At 41.1% G+C, this 25,836-nt stretch overlaps 1 protein-coding gene across 2 annotated transcripts in view; it reads right to left on the reverse strand.

Annotated features, from left to right (window-relative positions):
- Positions 1-25,836, reverse strand: part of KHDRBS3 (KH RNA binding domain containing, signal transduction associated 3) — a 165,712-nt gene that overhangs the window by 64,221 nt on the left and 75,655 nt on the right. For both annotated transcript variants that reach the window (XM_059902056.1, XM_059902055.1), the window contains exons 4-6: positions 21,198-21,344; positions 12,787-12,926; positions 320-515 (exon numbers count right to left, since the gene is read on the reverse strand). In XM_059902056.1, coding sequence (XP_059758039.1) covers positions 320-515; positions 12,787-12,926; positions 21,198-21,344 — 483 coding nt within the window. The remainder of the gene's footprint in view (positions 1-319; positions 516-12,786; positions 12,927-21,197; positions 21,345-25,836) is intronic.

A 25,836-nucleotide genomic window follows, 5' to 3' on the forward strand; every position in this document is an offset into this window, starting at 1 on the left:
CTTTTTAAATGACTGAATCGCTCAGAGGCAACCTGGAGAGGACCGTGGACGAGTGCCACGCTACACTCCTGGGGGCTGCCCGCACGCCCCCTTGACCTGGTCTTGAACCTCGCCGCCACCCAAACTCATCTTCCATATCTGAGGTTTAAGTTATTTGACCAAAGAGGTTATTTCGTTCACATTTTCTGTGCCTCTGGTACCAAGTACTTATTTAGCACTCAATAAACATTTGCTAAAGAGCTAAAGCAAGGTGAGGGATACTGGTCACAACACCCAACGCTATGTCTGGGTCGCAGATCATCAGAACACCTCCACTTACATAATCTCCGTAGGTCTCTTGTGTTGGGGGCGGCGGTGGAGGTCTGTACCCAGCTGGGGGGACGCCTCTTGCTCTGGGAGTGAGAAGTCCTCTTCCTCGACTCACTGGCCCTCGCGTGGAAAGGACTCCCCTGGAAGTCGGCGTCCCTCGCGGTACCCCGACTCCCACCGGCCGGGCCGCGACTCCTCCCCTTCCCCTGCAAGCAAAAGGGTCAAATTAGCAATCCTCATGGTATTCTCTAGCATTCCACTGTTCGCATGCGTTTATACCTCACAAAAATCAGTGTTCCATAATTCTGTAAAAAGAAATAAGGAAACCATACGCAAAGTGAAAACTAAAAGCAAATGCGAAACAGGTACCTACCTAAAGGAAGGAAATTAAGTCATTTAGGCAGCTAGTCCAGCAACAATAAATATGGTAACATCAGAGAAACCCCAGGAGCCAGTGTCTGTCTGGGACACAGAACAGGAAGCCGACGTCTGGGGAGGCTGCATCCACCGAGCACGAGCACCCCTCCATCACGTCCTGCCAGGGCCTCAGGCAACCCTCACTCCAACACTGCGGCTTGGGCCTTGCCTGGCTTGTCCACAGGCAAGGAAACGGAGGCCTAAACAGATCTTAAGACTGTCTGAGAACACACAGCTGGCAAACCCGGGACGAAAACAGACATGAGATTCCACGAGAGAGGGAATAAAATGAACTTTCCCAAACAGTGTATCTACTACCTAGGGACTGAAAACATCATTCTTAGGTTAAATAAACACATATATTTTCTGAAGTAGAATTCAACATGTTCATGTATTTCTAACACAAAAGTCTCATTATACAATGAGACTTCCAAGTCAGAGAGGAAGGCAGGAAGCAGAAGAGCCCAACGTAAGCTAAAACTTGAGGAAGTGTGCAAGTCTTATGAAGAAATGAGGACAGAAATTTGGCTCCACCAGAAAATAAAGGCATAGCCTGACCCACCTCCTATGGACAATGTCCTCCAAACAAGGAGAACCAAGCAGATAACGTGGCTGCCTACAGACCAGTTCTCTCTTCTTCTCTTGTTTGATTGGGATAGCAAACACACAGCTGAGAGCTCAAATTCCACAGACAGCAGAGAAAATTAACAAAACCAAAAGCTGGTTCTTTGGAAGGATCAATAAAATTAATAAACCTCTAGACAGGCTAAACAAGAAAACAACAACAATATCATAAATGAAAGAGGGGTCATCATTAATGACCTCAAGGACATTAAAAGATAAAAAAGGAAGATGATGAACAACTCTAGGCCCACAGATTTGTTAACTCTGATGAACTGGACTAATTCCTTGAAATATACAAATGACCAAATCTCATACAAAGAGAATTAAATAATCTGAATAAAACTATGTTTATTAAAGAAATTTAATCAATAATTAATAATCTTCCAAAAAAGAAAGCATCAGACCCAGAGGTTTCACTGGTGAATTCTATCAAATATTAAAGGAAGAAATGATATCAGTTCTCCACTCTCTTCCATAAAATAAAATCAGAGGAAACATTTCCTAACTCATTCTCTGAGGGTGGTCACCGGACGTGCCTCCTGAAAATTATTTCTACATTACTAGTCAGAGGCTGGGACTGGCCTGGGCCACCGGGGAAGACAGAAGTGACCGGCCTCCACTTGGTCTTGAGCCCTTATGGGGACCTGTCACAGGAGGTGCCTCCCAAGATTTTTTTTCTAAGTCCACCTGTGGAAGCCACAACTGGTCAAGGGGTTGGGAGACAGAGAGGCCGAGGAAGGGTGACAGGGGGCTGAGCTAGGTGGTCTCTGACATCCCGAGGAAGAGACATGTGGTCCAACGGGAAACAAAAGACATTAAAGACATTATACAATGAAACAAACAAGCAAGCAAACCATAAATCAGTATCTCCCATGAACAAAGACGCAAAAATCCTCAAAAACAGTAGTAGCAAAGTGAATTTAATAATGTATTAAACACGTCACGACCAAATGGGATTTGTTCCAGGTATGAAAGGCTGCTTCAGCATTAGTGAAAATCCATGTGACCACCTCGCCAAGAAGGCTCATGAAGAAGAATCGTAAGATCACATAAAGCAGAAAAGGTATTTAATGAAATGCAACATCATTTATGATAAAAACTTGGCAAACTAGGAACGGAGGTAAATTTACTCAAGTTAAAAAAGAACATCTAATGCAAGAGGGAAGAGATATGGGAACATATGTATATGTATAACTGATTCACTTTGTTATAAAGCAGAAACTAACACACCATTGTAAAGCAATTATACTTCAATAAAGATGTTTAAAAAAAAAAAAAAGAATATCTACAAAAACCTACAACTAATATCATATTGAATGGTGAGAGACTGAATGCTTTCCCCTTAAGATTGGGAACAAGGCAAGGATGTCCAGCCTTACCACTCCAATTAAAACTGTACTAGAAGTCCTACCTAATTCAATAGGACAAGAAAAGGAAATAAAACTTTTAAGACTGTGGAGGAAGAAACAAAACTTTGTCTGCAGGTGACATTTCCATGTAAGAATTCCCAAGGAATCAACCAGATCAAAACAAAACAAAGCAACCATACGAACAAACAATAAACTAGAACTAATAAGCACATGAAACAGGTCTTGGAATACAAAGTTAATAAGTCAACTGCTTTCCTACATAGCTGCAATGAATACCTGAAATTTGAAATTTTGAAATTAGTCACTAAAACAACCAAGATGCCCTTTGTTCAACAGGTGAATAGATAAGCAAGCTGGGGTGCATTCGTATAATGGAAGATGATTCAGCAACAAAAAGCAATGAGCTAATAGTGGTAAGTCATGTGAATAGTATGTTCCCATGATATGATGTAATAAAAACAGCATTTTACCTCTGTGGTTTTTGTTCCCCAAACCTATAACCCTGGGCTAATCATGAGAAAAATATTAGACAAATCCCAAAGGAGGGACATCTTACAAAAAACCTGACTGGTACTTCTCAAAACTGTCAAAATCCATGACTTTCACCTTTAGGCAACTTGTGTTATCCCTTTTTTGAGCACTGTAAGTTAGATCTTTTTTTTTGTTTGTTTTCATACTAGGTCATAAAAATCGGTGCAATAAAATTGGTGGTCTAGAGCAAGGACACTGGATTCAGATCGATTTCCTGACTGTACTTATTTACCTCTGCCTTCCAATTAACATTCAAACTAATCAAGAGTCTGAACTTTCCAAGACAGTTTCCTCAATTGTGAAATGGGATACAGAACCCATTTCTTAGTGTTATGGTGAAGGAAAAAATGGTAGGACATACACAGTATTTAGCCCATTTCCTACTCAATGAATATCAACAACTTAGATAAATTTCAATCTCTCTGAACTGTACTGATAGACACTGTAATATCTCTAGTCTTACTCACCTTTTTTATCTCTGGTATACATCTAGAAAAATCTTCAATGTGATTAGAGAAAAGAGTAGTTTCTACTTATGGTACATCTCACTCATTTGTGATATTTCAGTCAATCTGTGTGTATTCAAACTAAATAAGGCTCCTGCTTCTTTATCTAATACCCCATCCCTGCCGTCCAAGGTACTATATCGATCACAAAATATTCAGTATTTCAATAAATTCATGTCCTTTACCACACTGAAAGACATTACTTTATATTTAAGAAGTTCACCATTCTTTCTTATCATCATCGACATTGTTAGGTTATGTGCCCACTGGGTATATGGAATCATACTAAAGAATCCGTTATAGAATTTTAGACAAGTCATTTGATATATGTAGCTCGGGATACTTGTCTACAAAAGACAGTTTGAAGATTCGTTTTTAAGAGTTTGAAATCCCACGGGAATGGTGTCAAGCAGCACAGTCTCAGTACTGCTGTAAGTGGTCTCTGGTGAGAGGAAGGCACGTGGAGCGACAGGCCAACGTGAAGGTCCCGCTGCACTGCCCAGTGCTCACTCAACGCCACGAATGAAGTTCAGGGTAGAGATAAACAGCAGGGCTGATAACGTGGGATGAGAACAGAAAAAGTGCCTGGTAGATGACATTTATAACGACAATCAACGGGAACTTACTTATTTTTTACTTGAAAAGTTGATTCAAATTGATAGGATTGGGTGCCACACTGCTCAGAACGGGGATAAGGGAAAAGCAGAAACATAACACATCTGAGTAGAAAGTTTCATAAGCAAAGGGGTGTGACTGTAATGGTTCTTTCTGTTTGCATTTTTCAGCAGGGTGACCTTGGTTTCTGGTTTTGAAACTCAGATGTGAAAATAATTGAGAAAAGTTTTTTCCATGGGAAGAGTGCTTTGGATGATCAATAACTTCTTGTATTCAGTCAATTAGGAACTAATTATTCAGTTTATATATTAATAGGAGGTTTTAGGCTATGATGAAAAAGCACGTGATGGGGGTTCCAGCACACCCACACTCAATACTCAAATCTAGTCCTGTCATCACTGGGCTGCTGAGCCTTGGTTTTCCCATCGACAGGTCCAGTTAATAACATCTAGCTCTTGCAGAACAGTTGTGAGGTTTTCCCATCTACAAGTCCAGTTAATAACATCTAGCTCTTGCAGAACAGTTGTGAGGTTTACAACTGCATCAAGTGCCTAAGCTAAAACAGGCACTCAGTAAGTGGTAATTATCATGTGGACTTCTACTTGGACTCTGTCTTGAATACTGTCCTTTTGGCTGCTAACTGAAGGGTGAGGAGAGAGAGAAGACAGAAGGTACAACTCGCATTTGTGCTCATTTCATCCATTCAGCAGCAGCACATTTATGTACATTTCATACATTTAGCAACAGTGATGCAGTGTGGTGTAGAGTAAGAGTATATATACCACATTGTTTGGCTTTTGTCTATATATTTCATGAGAAGCAAAAGTGTATGATAAAACAATGAATTTCGTGGAATTAGCTCAAGCTAGCTCCAGCATTATCAGCTGGGTGACCTTGGGAAACACAGGGGACGCCTGAGCCTCAGGAAGAGAAAGGCCTACAACTGATCACAGAGGGGGTGCCTGCCGGATCCAGTGTCAAGGTCTAGCCGGTCTCACAGTAAGAATAAGCTTTCCCAGAGATCCATCCGAGGATCCATGCTTGACGCAGTAATGACCTGAGGGGTAATTTATTTTCCTATAGAATCCCTAACACATGTGACAACTTTCCTTCACCTCTCTGAAAGCTTAATCACTGAGATATTTTTTTTTCTTGCCAGAGGTTGACAAGGGAACGAGAAGCTGGACAGAAGGGAAAGGTAAATGCAGCCTATGGTCATAATCCCTCAGAACAAACATAAGAAGCCATCGGGGCTGATGGAGACTGGAAGTTCTGAATAGAGGACTCTGGCAGCTCTCTGACCACCTTTACAGATCATCTGAAATGCGGTGCTAGGGCCGTGCTTCTCCTCTCACACTTGATTGTGCACACACATCACCTGGGGCCTGGTTTCAGGGCAGAGTCTGCATCAGTACATCTAGGCTGGGGACTGAGACTCTGCATTTCAAGTGCTGCTGTGGGTAGCTTCGATCCAGAGGTTATAGACCTGTTATGAAACCTGTCGTTATCTCTTTTCTTTATTCTGCAAACCATCCAAACTTCAATGCAATTAAAAAAAAAAAAAAGACTCAGTAAGTGTTACGTTATTCTACATTGTACACAGTCTGTAAGAAATCCAATGCAATCTGTTTCTTCTCCAACAAGTTACAAACTGGTTACTAGTAAAACTGTTGACAACATAAGACAGTGTGAGAGAGTCCACCCTCTTAAAAGTACAAGAAACTTATCGTTTCATCCAGGGACGTATCCCCTTGGAGACAGAGAGCTCGCTCCATACTCTGAAGCCTGTCACTGTCTTCCAATTCTGATTGTTAGCATGTTTTTACTTTTTTTCCTTATAAACAAAAATAGCAAATATCTTTATCATTTCTAAGTATCAACCTTACTTCTGCCTTCTGGAACTATGCAGCACAAGTCTTCTTCCTCTGTGATGACGGTGAAATTGATAATAAAGGAGTTAAGAGAGATGTGCAATTTGCCCAAGGACTGATCAAATATCTGTGCTACAGGAATTCAATTTTTAGTGAGGGATCATTTTGAGTAATCAGAAAAGGAATCATGCCACAGTCTGGGCTTCAATGAGACATTTAAAAAATTAAGTAGGATATGGATTAATGTGTGCTCAACATCCTATCTCCATTTTACAGACGAAGAAACTAGGCTTAGCGAGGGAAGTTCCCTGAGACCACGCAGCTAGGAGGGGCTGGCGGTGACTCTGATTTTCCCATAGCCACACCCTAACTCCAGGCAGATGGCCCCATTTTTCCTGCTTTCAAGCCTTTGCCCCTCTGCATGGGATGACTTCCCTCTGGCACTACCTTGCCTGATTACTTTCGCTTCATCCTAAGTGTGTTCGTACCCACGCCCCCCATTCAGGATGATCTGTGCTATCGTTTCTGCTTCCGCTTCACTTTTCCTCATATCCCTCGTGCTCTATTTCAGCCATTCTGCCATAACTACTTGTTTCTCTGACTTTCCCCTTAAAAATCCCAGAATGGCAGGACAATGACTTGGTCATCATCTCTGCAACTTCAATTTGTCAGAGAAAGAGCTCAGGAAAATGTGTGACATTAAATGACCTAACACCAGCAACTGACTGATGGCCAAAGAGGAAAAAAATTGATTAAAACTTCTGAAGAGCCAGGGTGGGGAGGGGAGGGGAGGGGACGCCCACTGCGCAGGAAACACCCACTGGGCTCCTTCCACCCTACAGGGCTGCAGACTGTCAGCGGCGCTTGCTTGACATTATTCTAGGAAAAGTCAGTTGGCCTGATGGGTATCCAAGCCTTCCTTCAGCTGGCACTGGAGTCGACAGGAGGACCGGGAACCCACACCTGGCTTCAGGCTGCGCTGACGCACCGTAGGCAGGAGACCCGTGCTCAGCGGCTTTTCTCACGTGTCTGCTCCAGGCTGCGCTTAAGTTACAAGTTCTTTATCAGAAGTTTTCTCGCTGTTTGCCACATTATTTGCCTCAGTTATTGCCTTCCCAAAGCCTATTAAGGTGATTTTAAAAGAAAGCACACGTTTTTCTCCTTTTGCCTCCCCTGCATCAACTCCAGCGTGGCTGCACTAACACACACTCCGAGAGCACGTGGACCAAAGGGAGTGGATGCTGACGACCGAGGGGCAGTCCAGGTCTTATGGCAAGAGGAGCAGAGAAGCTCGTGTGCGAGGAGAGTCCTCTAGTGTCTGCCCAGGGCGCGGGGCACGTGTGTGGTCAGGCACTGTCTGGGTTTTAAGAAAGGCACGGACAGCAGACACAGAGTTGGAAGGAAGGAGAGGAGAATGATTGTTCTGGCAGGTCAGGTGGTACAAGGTCCTCAGAAGGTAAATCCAGGAGGCAATCATATAGTTTACATAACATCTCAAATTAATGGGTTTTTTAAATTGGAAATTCCTATCATTTTGGCTAGTAGAAAAAGAAGTATATTATCATTTTCCTATATCCAGCCTTTCCTTAATGATAAAGAAGGACTTTTTAATAGAGATTGGTGGAATAATATAAATCATATCATACGCTGGTGAAATATTTATGGCCCATATATTAACTACTCAGTTTTCCCGATAACACTTCTCAGATACTGTGGAGAAGAATGTATCATTTTCTGTCATTAAAACAATCTTTAGCATCTATGATATTATTCATAATCCATTTTAAAAAGAGAATGGGTAGCATGTGAAAATCAGTGTGGATGAGAAAATGAGAGTGACCGAGCCCCATCTGATCCCCTGGTTTGGGAAGTTACGTGGTGCCCAACAGGCAGAGCAGCTGTGGCTACCTAACATCTATCACAGCAGCTGCTCAGGTGCCGGTTTTACAAAGATATGATGTCACTGAAACCAGTGGGGCACGACCTAGTGTTAAAACCATAAATGATTAACGTAAGCTGACAGTTCATGCAGTGTGTGAAAGCCGCCGATTACTGCAGAGGTCCCAGGAAACTGTAAACTCTCCACGGCAGCCCTGAGAGTGTGATGCAGCACCCCAGCACCCTGGCATGCAGTCTGGGAAGTGCCATCGTAAGATCTAACGTGGCGTTGCAGTCCAGGAAAAGAAGAGATAAGGGGAAGGCAAACTCTCCAAAGAAACTGGAGCTGAAAATTTTCCCCATTTGATGAAAGCGGATAAAAGCTGCATGAATGGGTCAGCCTCGTGTCCTAAGTTGAAACAAAACCACCACATTCAGCACCCAATGCCGGTGAATGCGTATTTACTACTTAGAAAGACAGGCTTCATCTGCTTTGTTCACTTTTTCTTCCTGCTCTTTCTGGTAACAAATGCAGGGAGAGAACACTGCCTGCTACTTGGGGAAAGGGCCAGATGGGACAGACAAGGCCAGTGGAGAAGCAACACAGAACTAGCCAGCTGTTCTGAAGAGGGGAAAGGAAGGGAGCATCCTTGAGGGCTCAAAACTGTCCAGCCCAGACCACCAGGGCAGCAGGCAATATATGGGGTGGAGACCCTACGGAGAAAACCACAGAGCTAAACAGAGAGGTTGCCTGGAGTGGCATCAGTCCTAATCTTCCCTGATGTGTTCTCTGCTGGGGTCCGTGCGGGGAGTTAGGGAGGTGACGTACCACAGGGCTGCACAGGGCAGAACGGAAGTAAAGAAACTTCCTTATCTCCTAAGTAAAAAAGGAGTAAGTTTAGTCCTCTCATTTGAAACCGAATGAAAAGGTTTTATTAAAATACTTATTACTCCCTTCTGCAGGATTTAATTTTAGATCATTTACATCTTTCAGCAGAAAGCTACCCTGAAGTGATAACAGTGGAGAACATTCATGAAGATTCCAGTAATGACTTGTTCTGCCGTGAAATTCCAAAGTGGTGCTGTCCATGTGACCACTCCCAAAAAGCTAATACCCTGGTAATCTAGTCACGTGACAGACAAGAACTACACTAACAAAAAATGTTGTAAATGGTCAACACTTGATCAGAAGAGTCTAAAGAATTTGCGATTGTACTGTATTCACTCAACATGTATTTACTGAGTGACTCCTATATGCCAAACATTAGGGACACAAGTGCCTTTAAGGTTTTACATAATACTGAGGAGTAACCAATGAAAAAGTGAACAAGTCAGAAAGGTAAATTCAGTTTGATAAACGCTACCATGTAACCAAGAAGGGTGCTGTGGGCCGGCTTCTGGGTTATGGGGCGGCCAATTCAAACAAGGCGACCAGCAGAGGCTTCTCTGACATGGTGCCTGTGTGTGCTGAGAACAGGATGCTGAGGGGCAGGCAGGCAACTGCAGACAGGCCTTCCGAGGAGGAGGAGTGAAGGAGTGACGGCAAAGGAGAGGGAAAGGAACGAGCTTGGCCTGTTCAAGGAACAGAAGGGAGACCAGTCTGGCTGGAGTGCAGGGTGGAAAAGGTGATCAAAGAAAAATAGATTTAAGGCTTATTTTAGAGCTAAAATCAAAATGACTTCCTGAGGACTGGGTGTAGCGAGGATCTACCTGTGACCGTCCAGTGGTCCCAGGACTAGAAAGTGCTAGGCTGCAATAAGTACAATTATCTTTTGTTTTATGACTGTTTTTAGCCATTTAGATGCTGTGAATTCTATAACCATATTTTCCTCCGCTTTGGCCACTAGAAAGCTCAAAGCATAATGTGAAGACCAATTTTGCCAACCCTACAAAATATCATGTACCTTTTTGTGTATTAATCTCACCCTTAGGATTTTTGTAATTTTCTATCCTAATTCTTTTCCATATTAATCTATTTTTATTCTGGTAGATGGACATTAACTTAGCAAGTTACTATATGTGATCTGATGAGAAAAAGTGGTAAAAATATAAGTCTTTTCATCGTAGTTTGTATTAATTGTGCTGTAATTAAAATATAAGAAAAGTGACAGAATGAAAGTTCTATGGAAAAACTGCAAGGGGAGAATGGGTGGAAGAAAAAAAAAAAAAAAAAGATTCTGGATAAAAACAGAAGGGAAGGATCAAAGAGAGGGAGAGGCATGGTTTCTGGAACCAGACTGCCTGCATTCCAGCCAGGCTCTAAGAATCACCAGCTGAGTGACTGGGGCAAGTAACTGACTCCTCTGGCCTTGGTTTCCTCATTTGTGAAATGGTGACTTTAGCAAAACAGTGCCCGCCTCACAGGGCTGTTATGAGGCTTAACCTAGTTAATATCTGTGATGTGCTCGGAAAGCACTCAGTCAGTAGTAGGCACAATGTGAGTGTCCTGTTAAAGTAAGTTTCAGTTCGGGATGTAAAGACAAGTAGGATTTAAACAGGTGAGAGGGTTTGAAAGCGGAACCACAGACTTGCAGACACAGGAGCAGTGTGAACAAAGGTCTGCAAGGGCAGAGCACGCCCTTTAACCCAGTGGCGGTGTCCGGGGGAGGCAGGCGCTAAACACAGGAAACATGGCAAAGTAATGAACAAAGACCAACTGGGAGAGAGGTCTTAAGAAAAAATACAGAAGGGCAACTGAATGCCTCTTAGAAGAACATGTATTTCACACTGTAGAAAACAGAGTATCTGAACGATCTGGTGCCACGCAAGCCCACAGTCACGCGGAGGGAAGAAGGCGGTGCCGGGCTCCTTGGCACGCGGTGAGCGGAAGGGCCCCGCGTAAGGTGCTGGACCAGCACGGACCAGCCATTGCTCCACAAGCGAACCACTGGGTCTGAAGTGTGACCTGAACGGTAATTCCATCCCAAAATACCCACCACCAAGGCAATGGAAAAGCTTAAAATGGCAAGCAGGGTATAGGCTGTCATCAAGAGGAATAATTTTTCATCTGGGCAGATGGAGGTGTCTCTCCAGATACTACACTCTCCCAAAACAGAAAGTTTCTGCCTTCTTTGTCTATTCATAACATAACATTTTCAACTTAATTGAAAACGAGACAACTAGATGAGAAATGATCTTCAGTAAAAATGGAAGACCTGGTCTGAGGAACAGGGCATCCCCTAAATGAATGGCACTGCATGTGCTCTATTATCTGTATTCTCTATCCGAGGGATATTCATTCTGTGAATGTTGCCTGATTTAGAGAAAAGGGCCTTTGCAGATGAGACATTAGGTCAAGAATCCTGAGATGGAAACACTACCCTGCACCATCCAGGCGGACTGTAAACACCATCACTCGTACCCCTCTGCGAGCGAGGCAACTGGAGATTCGAGAAGGCAGCGCTAGGAAGGAGAGAGAGCAGAGCGCGAGGGCCTCAAGTCAAGGACCGCCTACAGGCACCAGAAGCTGGGAGGGTCAACAAGAGGATCCCCCCCTACAGCCTCCAGGGGGAGAGCAGTCAATACCTTGATTTTAGCCTAGTAAAGCTGATTTCAGACACCTAGCCTCCAGAACTATGACCAATTTCTATTGCTTAAAGCCACCAAGTTTGTGGTAATTCATTGTAACAGCCACTGGAAACGAATATAGCAAATATGTAATTTCCTATGATTGAACAGGAGAAATGGAAATGATAGACATTTACCATTTACTGAACAGCGACATAAATTATTTCATTAAATCATCAGCAATAAATCCTATTATTATTAGCCTGTTTTTACAGAGAAACCCCCCCTGGTTCCATGCCCAGATCTGTGTTTATTTTATATCGCAATAACACCTGTCTGTAACTGCTCTGACAGTGTGTCGATCAGCAGCACTCGGCAGGGGGACTCACTTTTTATTCCTCCCAATGAACTTGGATATATGGAAGAAACCTACTTTAAATTATTTCATGCAAAAAACTCTACCTGAAAAAATATATACAGCCACCAGTGAAAAAAAGTCTGTGTTACTAATTTCCACTGAGTTCTTCTGGGGGCAAAAATGCAAAAATTAAAAATAATTTTCAAATAAGTTTGAGAGTCACGTCTCAATTTATAGTTTGCTTCAACTGACTTACGAATTCATTAACATATTTTTCATGATAAAAGCAGTCATGATTCCGAGACAGAAATAAAAATTCAGTGTGCCTCGACAAGCTTAGGAGTTTCAGATACCACAGAGCATTTACACGGCATAAGAAGACAACAAGCATCGGGACACTCACCTGGTACCTGACACTGCTCAACACTGGAGATGCGGCAATGAACTAGCCTGGTACTGTCTGCGCTCACTGGGGAAACACAAGCTTCCACTATCTCCATTTGTGTATCAAAGCTATGACTTACGTTCAAAGAATTAAGGGATTAATAACGTGAGGGTGATTAAATAAACTTATCTACAGTCATTAGCTAGTAAGTGGTACAGGTTATATTTAAGCCCAGGAATACCTCAGCCCACAGTGAATCCTCTTAATACGACACCATATTGCCTGAATGCATTCCTACAGGCTTTGTACCAATACACTGGTAAAGCCGCTTGCCTGTTAATAAAGGAAACATTAAAACTGTTGCCATGGTACCCTATTCTAACAACAAAAAGGTAAGTCAATTAATCACACCTACCTGGTTATTGCTGGGGTTGGTACACCTCTTGTACGCAAGGTAGGTTTCCCTCGAACAACTGGTACATCTGCATTTTCTGAACCACCATTCAAATATGTTAATTCCTGGAGCTGTGCTTGCCTGATTTCATCATTATAGTCCTACACAAAAGACAGAAGATAACAAAGAATTTAGGACAAGAAGCAAATAATTTTAATAGGAAAAAAAAAAAAGGTAAGGAAAATAGTTAAATTCATAAAACAAGACTTGAGTTTGCTGAAATGAAAATTTATCAATAAATTGTTGTAAAAAGAAAAAAAACAAAGAGTATTTTTCCCCTAAACTAGAATTTTCTACAGTCAGCCATATCTGCTTCTGCTGTGCATACTTTCCAAGTGAAATATTTATAATAAAATTAAAATGGCACGTAACTGATATATGGGCATTACTATTTACAACTCAATCAACTAGTAGTTACAGAGAGCCTAGTTTAGCCAGAAGTATCTAAAGAAAGAAGAACAAAGTTGGAGAACTGGTATGTTCTCATTTCAAAACTTACTATAAAGCTACAGTAATGGAGAACGTATGGTGCTGCCTTAAAAGATAGACGTAAAGATCAATGAAATAGAATTGAGAGCCCAGTTATCAATTAGAGTCAATTGATTTTCAAATAGTCTCTAACAAATGGTGCTGTAACAACTGAATATCCACATCAAAAAAATAAGACGGGCCCTTTACTTTCTGCCATACACAAAAATGATATCAAAATGGATCAGAGACCTAAATGTAAGAGCTAAAACTGTAAAACTCTTAAAAGAAAACATGAAAGTAAATCTTCACGATCCTATATTACATAATGATTTCTTAGCTAAGATATCAAAAGCACAAATGAAAAAACAGTCAAATTGGACCAAGTCAAAGTTTAAAACTATTGTGCTACAAAAATACCATCAAAAAAGTGAAAATACAGCCCACAAAATAGAAGAAAATATTTTGAAATCCTATTACCTGATACGCAACTTGTATTCGTAATACGTGAAGAACTCTTACAACTCAATAATAAAAGGACACATAACCTAATTTTGAAAGGATAAAGGATTTGAATAGGCATTTCTCTTTAAGAAAAATATAAAGTAAGCCCAAGAAAAGAAGCTCGACATTATTAGTTATTATGGAAATGCAAACAAAAACCACAATGAAATACCACGAACATACCCACTAGGATAGCAGTAATCAAAGAGATAAGCAATATCAAGCGCTGTTAAGATTGCAGAGATACTGAAACCCTCACAACTTTCTGGTGGCAATGTAAAATGGTCCAGCCACTTTGGAAAACCACGTAGTAGCTCCTCAAAAATGCTGAACAAAGAGTTACCATATGACCTGGCAAATCCATTCCTAGGTAACACCCAAGAAAATGAAAACATATATTCATGCAAAAATGTGTGCATGAATGTTCACAGCAGCATTATTCATAATAGCCCAAAAGTAGAAACAACCCCAAAGTCCTCAACTGATGAGTGGACATATAAAATGTGGTATATCATAAAATGGAATATTATTCAGCAATAAAACGCAACTTGAATGAACCTTGGTAACAGTATGTTAGGTGAAAGAAGTCAGGGCAAAAGGCTACACATACTGTATGTGTTTTATATGAAATGTCAAAAAAAAACAGGGAAATCTAGAGAGATAAATTAGTGGCTATGTAAGACAGAGGAGTGTGAGAGGGGAGGGGAGCCGAATGGGGAGGGACTGCTAATGTGTATGGAGTTCCTTTTGGGGGATGATAAAAATCTAAACCAGTTTGTAGTCACGGTTACAAAACTGTGAATATACAATAATCCAATGAACTGTATACGTTATGGGTAAACTGTATGGTATTTGAATTACATCTCCATAAAAGCTGTGTAAAAAGAACAAAAACTAATTAGTGGTTGCCGAAGGCGGGAGAAGAATGGGGAGTGACAGCTGTTGGTTACAAGGTTCATTTTGGGAGGTAAAACAAATGGCCCAACTTAGATGAGGGGGACAGTTGCAGAACTCTGCGAATACACTAAAAAGCGCTGAACTGCATACTTTATATGAGTGAATTTTATGCCGTGTGATTTATATCTCAATAAAGATATTAAAAGGAAAAAACAACACACTGGAGGCAGAAACACCAGATGGAAGCACTTAAGTAATCCCAGTATGTGGTAAAGATGGCCTGGAGTAGGGAAGTGGCGGGAAGGATGGCGAAAGGTAGATATGGAGTTACTTATAATGTCTAATTTTATTAGAAATGGTAAAATATTGGATATGAGGGTATATGAGCAAAGTCAAGAAGTTTGGTTTCTGGAAGATAAGGAGAGTAACAAAGTGACATCATGATTTAATCAATTTTGTACAGGTCGACTCTTCAATGGTCTATAGCACACAAAAATTGAGCTGTTCTATAGCAATCAGACATAGGAACTGGAAATTCAGAAGTTAAAGACATGGATACAGAAGTGGGAAGGAAGGCCCCGCACATTACAGAGAAGGGTGTGTCATCACGCTGGCCCTTGGCAGGCTCCTGGCAGATAACCTCTGAATCCGTGGTGGGTTCTGCTTACTAAGAGTATGCTCCTTACCATTTTACTAAAAATGTGTGATTAATAAATTATTTGTAAAGCACATCCTAAATAAAATGTGCTACCTAAATGCTAAATATTGGCCCTGTTGAAAAGTGTTAGGAGGCAGGACACAAAATTGTATGTGGTTAAAAATTGATTCATGGGAAAAGAAGATAACTGAGGCCCTATTCAAAAATACAATTAAAAATTTAAAAAGAAAAATTAAAAAAAGCAAAGCATTGCTCTAAGTAAAGCTAGGTGATTTACAATGGTGCCACAAAAACTAGAATTAAAGCCTATTTTAAACATCATCTGTGTCAAAGTATATTACAGCAGATAGTGTAGTTAGGAGGGAAAAAAAGCCCAAAAAGCAAAAAAACGGAATCGGAGTCAATCACATCTGAGGTTAAGCCTGAATTTACCCAATCGGGCTGACCAGCTATGTGATTTTAGGCAACTTCTTTAAATGTGAGGTAACTGTTTCTTCTGATGTCAGATAGACACTGACATACACACTGTAGTTACAATTTTATTGGTCTTCGAAATAATGTTTTTAAATCAGTAGGGAAACCAAATCACGTATGGTAGCTTACAGACTAAATTATTTCTACAGTTTTACATTTTAAACTAGTCATTAGTAAATTATTACTTCAACTCCCCATCTGAAAAGTGAAACTATTATAACATTAACACCAACACTGCCACCAATTGTGAAGAGGAGAAAATTGATTAGAATTCTAATTAAATATGTGTAAATGGGATTTCTCTAGCCAGTAAGTTTAGGATCTATCTAAATGTGTTAGCCTGGAGAATAGGGAAAAAGTCTTAAAATAAAATCATTATAAGTAATTTATTAAAAATTCAGTGGGTTCTCTGCCAGAGATGTACTCTTCAGACATATTTGCCCAAATATGCTAATATTTATGTCCAAGGTTAATCCTGGGATCACTGTTTGAATTATAATCTATAAGAAGTAAGTGTCCATTATTTGAAGACTAATTAAATAAATTCTGGAACACGCATATAATGAAATATTATGCAGACATCAAAAAGAATGAAGTGAAACTTTACATATGCTCATATGGACAGAGATCCAAAACAACCTAAGTTAAAAAAAAAAAAGAAAGGTTATGAGAGAGCACAGGACTTTCAGGATAACTAAGCAAGGAGCTCAGCAAAGCCTTTCCATAACAGGCAACAATAAAGGCTGACCAAACAGTTAAAAACAACCACTTCAGGACTCTGGAAAGAAGAGTGGGAGTCTGTGGCAATCTTGCCGGCGAGTGCTCCCACCCCTCCTCCCCAGCCCAGATGATGCATAAGTTCCACTAGGATGGGGAAAGCCGTGAAAACCAGTGAAGGATGTTCACGTAATTTTGAAGAAAGTGTGAAATGACTCCATGCCCAGCAGCACGGTCAATATCAGTAGCAATTCTGATAGCAAATGAGTAGAGAAGACCAGTCAATCAGCAAGCCTAATAATCACGTTTTGGGTGGGGCAAGCAATAAACAGACTGGCCAATTAGCCAGAAATTTAACAGCCATGGACTAGCAAAGAAAAAAAGGGATTAAAAAAATCCACAATAACTACAATGTAAAGTTAATCAGAGGAGCTCAATAGCAGATTTAAGATGGCAGAAGAATGAATCAGTGAACTTGAAGTTAATTAAAAGTATTCAGGCTGAAAAACACAGAGAAAAATGGATGAAGAAAAATGAGTCTCAGAGATCTGTGGGGCACCATCAAATGTACCAACATACATATAATGGGAATCCAGGGGTTGGGGGTTGTGGAGGAGGAAGAGAAAGGCAGAGAAATTTTAAAGAAACAATGGTTGAAAACTACCCACATTTGAAGAAAAACATAAACCCACATATTCACATATTCCCTTGAGATAAACATGTACACCACAGTCAAATAGTTGAAAATCAAAGATAAAAAGAAAGTCTGAGCAACAGCAAGAGAAAAACAACAGATTACATACAAAACAACAAAATAATTAATGACTCTTCGCATCAAAAATAGTAGAGGCCAGGGCTTCCCTGGTGGCGCAGTGGTTGAGAATCTGCCTGCCAATGCAGGGGACACGGGTTCGAGCCCTGGTCTGGGAAGATCCCACATGCCGCAGAGCAACTAGGCCCGTGAGCCACAATTACTGAGCCTGCGCGTCTGGAGCCTGTGCTCCGCAACAAGAGAGGCCGCGATAGTGAGAGGCCCGCGCATCACGATGAAGAGTGGCCCCCGCTTGCCGCAACTGGAGAAAGCCCTCGCACAGAAACGAAGACCCAACACAGCCATAAATAAATAAATAAATAAATTTAAAATAAATGTGATTTGAATAAAATATAAAATCTGGTTTAAAAAAAAAAAAATAGTAGAGGCCAGAAAATAGAAGAATGGCCTCCTACCACCTAAAAGAAAAAACCGTTGACCAAGAATTACATACAGGTATACTTCGGAGGTATTGCAGATTTGGTTCCAGACCACCACAATAAGGCAAATATTGAAATAAAGCCAGTCATACGAATTTTTTAGTTTCCCAGTGCATATAAAAGTTATGGCTAACACTATACTGTAGTCTATTAGTGTGCAATACCACTATATCTAAAAAAAACAAAAAAGTACTTACCTTAATTAAAAAATACTGCTAAAGAATGCTAACCATTATTTGAGCCTTCAGTGAGTCACAGTAGTAACATCAAAGATCACTGATCACAGATCACCATAACATATAAAATTAGTAAAAACATTTGAGATACTGTGAGAATTACCAAAATGTGACACAGAGACATGATGTGAACAAATGCTATTGGAAAAATGACGCCAACGGACTTGCCTGACACAGGGTTGCCACAAACCTTCAATTTGTTAAAACAAAACAAAACAAAACAAACACAGTATCTCTGAAGCACAATAAAGTGAAGCGCAATAAAAAGAGGTACGTTCGTAAGCTAAACTTTAGGATATAGGTGAAATAAAGACATGCCGAGAAAAAAATCTTTTTTTGCTAGCAGACCTATGTTACAAAAAAGACTAAAGGAAGTCCTTCAGGCTGAAAACAAGTAACACCATGTGTCAACTCTATCCGCATAAAGAAACAAAGAGCACCAGAAATGCTAGATGTGTGCTTTAATATAAACGTCTATAAAAATACTGTACTACAAGCCAATATCCCTCATGATTATAGATGTAATAATCCTTAAACTATTAGGGTTTTTTATATGTTTCCAGCAACATATAAAAGGGATTACATATTACGACCAAGTAGAGTTTCACCTGGGACTGCAAAGCTGGCTTGACATCTGAAATCACAAATGCAATATGCCGTTATTAACAGAATGAAGGAGAAAAGCCACGTGAAGGGCTCAATGGACAGAAGAGCACAGCCCAACACCCATCTGTGACTAAAACAAACCAACAAACCCAAACCTCTTACCACCAGGCATAGAAGAGAACTTCTTCAACATGATAAAGGGCAGCAAAAGAAACCCTACAGCTAACATCACACTTCATGGTAAAAGACTGAAACTAGCAAAGGGTGTCTATCCTCACTTCTACTCAACAATGCACTGACAGTTCTAGTCAGTGTAATAAGGAAGAAAATAAAATTAAATAAAAAATTAAAGGCATCAGATATGAAAGGAAGAAGTAAAGCTTTCTTTATTCACAGATCACATGATTCTGTATGTAGAAAATCCTGATAATTCCATTAGAAACACACACACACTGGAACTAATAAACACATTCAGCAAAGTCACAAGGTACAAACAAGATCAACTGCATTTCTATACACCAGTAACCACCTGAAAATGAAATTAAAAAAAAAAACAATTCCGTTCACAATAACATCAAAAAGTATGTAATACTTAGAAATAAATTTAACAAAAGAAATGCAAGCCTGGTATCCTGAAAACTATAAAACACCGCTGAGAAAGAATTTTTAGTATCTCTTAAAAAAATGGAGAGACATTTCCTGTTCATGGACAAGAAGGTGCAATATTGTTAGGATGGAAATTACCCCCAAATTGACTTGTAAGTTCAACCCACTATCAAAGCCCTAGCAAGCTTTCTTTTTTTTTTTTGGTAGAAATTGACAATGTAAAATACACATAAAAATGCAAAGGAGCCAGAATAGCCAAAACAATTTTGAAAAAGAAGAACAAAGCTGCAGAACTTACACAACCTGGATTTCAAAATTTGCTATAAGGCTGAAGTAATTAAGAGTATGGTCCTGGCGTAAGGACAGGTATATAAATCAATGGAACAGAACTGAGAATCCTGAAATAAATTCACACATTTATATTCAGTCAATCTTCAACAATAGTGCCAAGGCAATTCAATAGGGACAGAATTGTCTTTTTAACATATGGTGCTGGGACAACTGGATATCTACATAGAAAAAGATATATTTAGATCCTAATCTAACACCTTACACAAAAAGTAACTTCAAGTGGATCACAGAGTTCAATGCAAGAGCTAATACCATAAAACATTAAGAAGAAAACACAGCAGAAATTCTTTGCGACCTTGGGTTAGGCAAAGAGTTTTCTGGCCAGCTCAGATTCAAGGTGAAAGAAGTTGGAGCCTACTTCTTGGTGGAAGAGTGTGAAGTGATGGGGTGGGAAGACTGTTGCTGCTACCTTTGGAGAACAGAGTCTGTCCTACTTGGCTAAGCTGGCACTCCCTCGTCCACACTGAATGACCACAAGGACATTAAACCTCTCCTTGGTCTTGTCAGAGTTACAATTTTAAAGTCATTTATATAAATATCTGATTCTTACCTGTCTCTCCCATTATATAAACTCCACAAGGGCAGGGGCCATGTTTTTTATTAGTTCACATGTGTCTATCAAATAGAGAGCACTCGAAAACTCTGTTTTTAAACTAAATGAATAATAGGATCATCACACTGGCTTGAGGGAACTAATGAAAACCCTGTTAAGCTCCCAAATTAAAATACTTAATACAGTCTTATGCCCTGGCTTTTCCAAGACAATCATGATTCAAAACGTCCTTTCCCTATAAATATGACAGTCTTCCTCACAGATAACATAATCATGACACATGCTCCAGTAGGTAAGTCAATCTACTACACCACTGGGAATCGCTGAACACAGTCTTATCCCAGACAGCTGTTTGGCAGATGTGACAGTTTCTCTAAAATAAACTGTCTGAAGAGCCAACCTGTTCAAGTTTTTGTTTTTTAAATCTAGAACATGCAAATTATACAAAAGACTGAAATTAACTTTTGTAATGGAAATAGGGACATATTCTCTTTAAATGATCACATTCTCAGCAATGTCAGGGTGTCTGAAAAGGATTAAAAAAGACCATCAACTGTTAGCAAAAACATAAATACCCGCACAGTGCCTTCCTCTCTGTGTCCGCCGCTCCGTCTCCATCACGCATTCCTCACGTTGCACAGAAACCACGTGCTTCTGCGCCCCTAAACCACACAAGCCTCCGGTGGGGCTGCGCTTACCCACGCGGCACACCAGCACCAAGCACAGCGCTCGGCACGTGGACCGCACCAACGAGCTCGCGCTCGAGAGCAACGAATCTGTGAGGTGACTCAGTGTCACAGCAAGGCTTCGGGCGTGAGACCACAAAGGCACACCAGTGACTGTGCTCTTCAACTTTCTTGCAGTATTACCTAATCTCTTTAAAAATCCCTGGCCTCACAGGTAAAGAAGGAATGGTGCCAAGTAATTCATAGGGACACTGTAACGGACAAAGCGCTATGCAAAATAACAATTACTGATAAGAACTGTCAAGGATTAAAACAAAGGGAGGACTTTAAAGTACAAATTAACTATCAAGAAAAACTGTACTAACAGGAATGAGGAACTTTTTGATTTCCTCCAGAGCATGTCCCATCCGGGCATAGGCTTCTGCTGGCGGGGCAAACACTTCAATCAGAACATGGAGATCATCATTCAGGTGGAAGTACTTTGCTTCTCCACTTTTCCTCAACTCTTCTTCCTGAAAAAAGAAAAATCATGTTTAAAAGGGTGTCACTGTAAAAAAAGAAAAAGAAAATAAAAACTACCCAAGCTTATCTGGCACGTGGTTATCACAAAAGGTTCACCCGACAGCAAACAACACCTAAGGAAGAAAGTTTAAAACACAAATCTGATCTTGCTGTCCCCAGGCCTTTATGGAAACCCCAAAGGCTTCCTGCTGCGGTGGGAGGGGTCTCAAGTCCTGCCTCTGGCCCAGGAGCCCTCCGGCCATCTCCCCAAGGCCACGCGCTCAGAGCTCCGGCTGCTCCAGCTCCTCCAGCCTCCCCGGCCCAACCCCTCCAGGCGCCGCAGAGAACTGCTTTGTGTTCCTCAGACTGGCCAAGCAACCAAGCTCACTTCTGCACTGGCTACCCTGTGTGCCCCTGAGCTGTCACAAAGCATTTACCACCGTCTAAAATGCCTTACTTTTTGCTTGTCCATTTTCTAATTTTTCTCACTTAAGGTGATCACCATGGAGCAGAACCCATGACTGTCTGGTTTGGTGCTGCATGCTCCTTGTCTAGAAAAGTGCTTGGTAGATAGTAGATGCTCAACGAATATTTTTGAATGAATAGGTAAATATTATTTATTCATTTCTATGTTCATTTGCTCATTCATACAAAAAACATTTCTACATGCCAGGCACCATACTCTGAGAATAAAAGAGTGAATAAAATAAATGAAAAATTTTGTTATAGGATTTTATATGATTATGAGAAACATTTAAAAAATTTTTGGTGGGTATAGTGAAATTCAGGGGGGAAAAAAACCCCAGATCATTAAGGGACCACTAACCTTGCTCCATTATCTTTTTCTAACAAGCCTTTGTTAGAGTAGCAATTACAGAATCTGGTTCTTTTAAAAGTCTTTGTTCTCAACATTAAAATAAGACAGACAGATTAAGATTAGTAGGAACCTACACCTAGAGTGATTTCTAAAAGGCAGGAAACCTTCCTAGCCTCTCCAAAAAACCCACCCCGTAAGAGAGAGAACCCAGGAATTCCTGGCAACAGCACCTGTTGATTCCAAAATTAGCCAAGAGGACAAGGAGGCACACACACCCTTGACTTCACCCCTTAAGGTTTCAACTTTTGTTACTTAACTAATCTGAATTTTTACAAAGAAAAGACAGATCAAAATATAGAGCATGAAAAGGGCAGGGGATTTAGAGTTAGATATACCTGAATTTTAGCCATGGTGGTCACCAGGTGTGTGTGTGAGTTTGAACAGATTATATGTAATCCAACACTTCGTTGGCAAAATCAATTTGGTGTTAACATATGTATATTAATGTAGGTCCACTGGGAAGACTAAAAAGGCAGCTTGTGTAAAGGCCTGGCCAAGGAGACAGTATATACAGTGCCCAGGACACTGCCTTGTACATGGCAGGCACTCAGTAAATGCTAGTTTCCTTCACATTTATGGAAAGTGGGCCAGAAACTGAAAGAAAAGAAGAAAAATATATTTGAAGGGAGAGCAAACATAAGCTACCGTAATATCCTATGCATTTCCTTCAAAATTTGTCAAGTATGAAAAGGACTATTGGGACTTCCCTGGTGGCGCAGTGGTTAAGAATCCGCCTGCCAATGCAGGCAGGGGACACAGGTTCGAGCCCTGGTCCGGGAAGATCCCACATGCCGCAGAGCAACTAAGCCCATGCGCCACAACTACAGAGCTGGCACTCTAGAGCCCACGAGCCACAACTACTGAGCTCGTGTGCCACAACTACTGAAGCCCGCACGCCTAGAGCCCGTGCTCCACAGTAAGAGAAGCCACCGCAATGAGAAGCCCGTGCACCGCAACAAAGAGTAGCCCTCCCTCGCCGCAACTAGAGAAAGCCCACGCGCAGCAACGAAGACCCAATGCAGCCAAAAATAAATAAATTTAAAAAAAAAAAATAAGGAAAAGGACTATTCTTTCATGCCAACGGTGGACTAGTTCTTGTTCTAATCAGAACATTTCCAATCATTTGATCTGACTCTGCCTTTCACAGCTGAAGTCTTAGAAACTGGATTCTATGCACAGTAGTTCATCTTTGAAAGCATGAACTACTGCAATGAACATTTCTTATCTTTTTCTAATATGGCACCAAACTAATGCTTTTAATGAGAGATTATAACTGTTGATTCACAGGCAAACATTTCCATTGCTATTACAAACTTACGCTGGAACAGGAAGGCCCTCTTACCATAACCACAGCTGTCACGCAGCTCCACAGAGTGAGCAGTTATGACTGGTTACTTCTTGGGTTAATGATGGGAGGCAATGCAGTGTTTGGGGAAGAACACAGAGTGTGTCTGAAGTTCTGCTTTCAAACCCGAAATCCAGCAACTGGTCATGTTACTTTATCCCCATCTTGAAGAGGTGATTTTAAAATGGGTGATAATAGTGTAGCGTCTACTGCTCAAAGGGTTGTTGTAGGTAACAGAGGAGTGGTTGTAACAGTCATTAGGAGTTATTAGTAATAAAGGAATTGTAGTAATTCGGAAGACACAAGAAGTCTTTAGAATTATGCCTACCACATAAGAAGCACTCAAATGATAAGTATAGTAATGGTAACTATTATTACATAACAATAGTGTTAATTATTCTATTATTCTATAATACAGATGAGGTGGGCAAAACGTCTAGCATGTTTGGCACAAACCGAAGGCTCCACAGACCGTAGCATTATAGTGATTATTATGCCACATAACCACCTGATACATGTCAGTAATGACTCCTATAATATCATCAATGTAGCAAATACAAGAAGAAAATGAATTATGTTCACATTAGAATTTAAATGGTGAACACTTTGAAAATCCAAAAGGATGAGATTTTAATACTAAGGAATGGAAATCTCTTTAGAAATAAACACTGTTAACTGAGAATTTTCTGTAGACTAAAAATTAGTAAAAAGGATCAACTGAAATCAGTATTCAGGAGTTCAGGCAGTGAGGATCTGATTACGATACAGCAGATGGTACACCTGTCTACTTAAATTATCACCTGTGGTTACTGTCAGTGAAATGCTTTTGAAGGTGTAACTGATGGACCACCTGGCCCAGTATGACGGGCGAGAAGGAGACATGGTGGGCCGGGTGGGGTGAAAGGGGCTGCTTCTACTGTATTGAAGAACTTAAAGAAGGAAATGACAGACTCAGCACTTGACATTATCAGTTCAAGGCCCAAAGAGCCAGAAGTATCCCGGAAGGTTTTACTGCTTATGGCCACAGGCTGATGGAGTCAACAGACCAGGCAGAGTTCAGGCGTGTGCTAACGACCAGCAGGTTGCCTGGTCATCGCTGTGGGAGACTTAGGACGGTGTCTGGAGGACAGTGAAAATCTGAGAGCTGGACTGGCAACTTTTGGAAAGATTCAAGTAACTCTGAGTATACGAACGCTAAAGTCCCACTGAGCCTTCCACACTGGCAGAAGCCTGTCTCGAACAGCCAAGGTAGTTCCTTGAAAGGAGATGACAATTCTCATGCTTTACTACTGCTACCCTCTATCACCTCCTGGCCTAAGATCAGATCCCTGCTTGCCCCAGGGATGCAGCGAACAAAAGAGCTAATAAGCTCAATCTAGAGGAGAAGGCTGCGTGAGTGCAGTAACTGTAACGTCTCCTGGTGTGTGTGCACTGGACACTTCCTCCCAGTCTTCCCAATAAGGATCGGGGACCTTTTTCTAGAATGACTGTGCACTGAGATGAAGAAATACTCACACAGTTTGAGGATTAACAGACTTGCCTCTGAGCAAGTGCTGCTCCACTGAAGGCCACCGACGAAAGTGGGGCTTAAGGGGTCAAGAGGTAAAGGGCTTCTGCTCCTACTCTCTTGACAGTGGGCCCAATGGGCTATGCCACTTCCTCAGTTTCTAGGTGTCTTGATGGAATGTAAACGCTCAGCCACTTGCAGAATCCCCCTATTGACTTGCTGACCCATGTGGTCAAGGACACAGAAATGAGAGGATTAGTGAAGGGGTGATAAGTGGTCTGGGAAGAGGCCCAAGTGTGTAAGAACAGGGAGCCCCACGTGAGCCAGAGCATGCACTCAGTGACCAGGCAGCCAAGGGGACCCACTGTAGCAGATGTCAAAGCACCTCATTCCCCAGCCACCTCAATGCTACTCAAAGGACTCATGAACAAAGTACCTATGGTGACAGGGAAAGAGGTATTGTTTTTGTTTGTTTGTTTGTTTTCTTAATTTTTATTGGAGTACAGTTGCTTCCCAATGTTGTGTTAGTTTCTGCTGTACAGCAAAGTGAATCAGTTATACGTATACATATATCCCCTCTTTTTTAGGTTTCCTTCCCATTTAGGTCACCACAGAGCACTGAGTAGAGTTCCCTGTGCTATACAGTAGGTTCTCGTTAGTTATCTATTTTATATGTAGTAGCGTGTATAAGTCAATCCCAATCTCCCAGTTCATCCCCCCGCTACAGGGAGAGCGGTTATGCATTACTCCACAACACGGATTCCCCTCAAAAAG

This window comes from Balaenoptera ricei, chromosome 17 (genome assembly GCF_028023285.1).
Source record: "Balaenoptera ricei isolate mBalRic1 chromosome 17, mBalRic1.hap2, whole genome shotgun sequence".
Taxonomy (NCBI): Eukaryota; Metazoa; Chordata; class Mammalia; order Artiodactyla; family Balaenopteridae; genus Balaenoptera; species Balaenoptera ricei.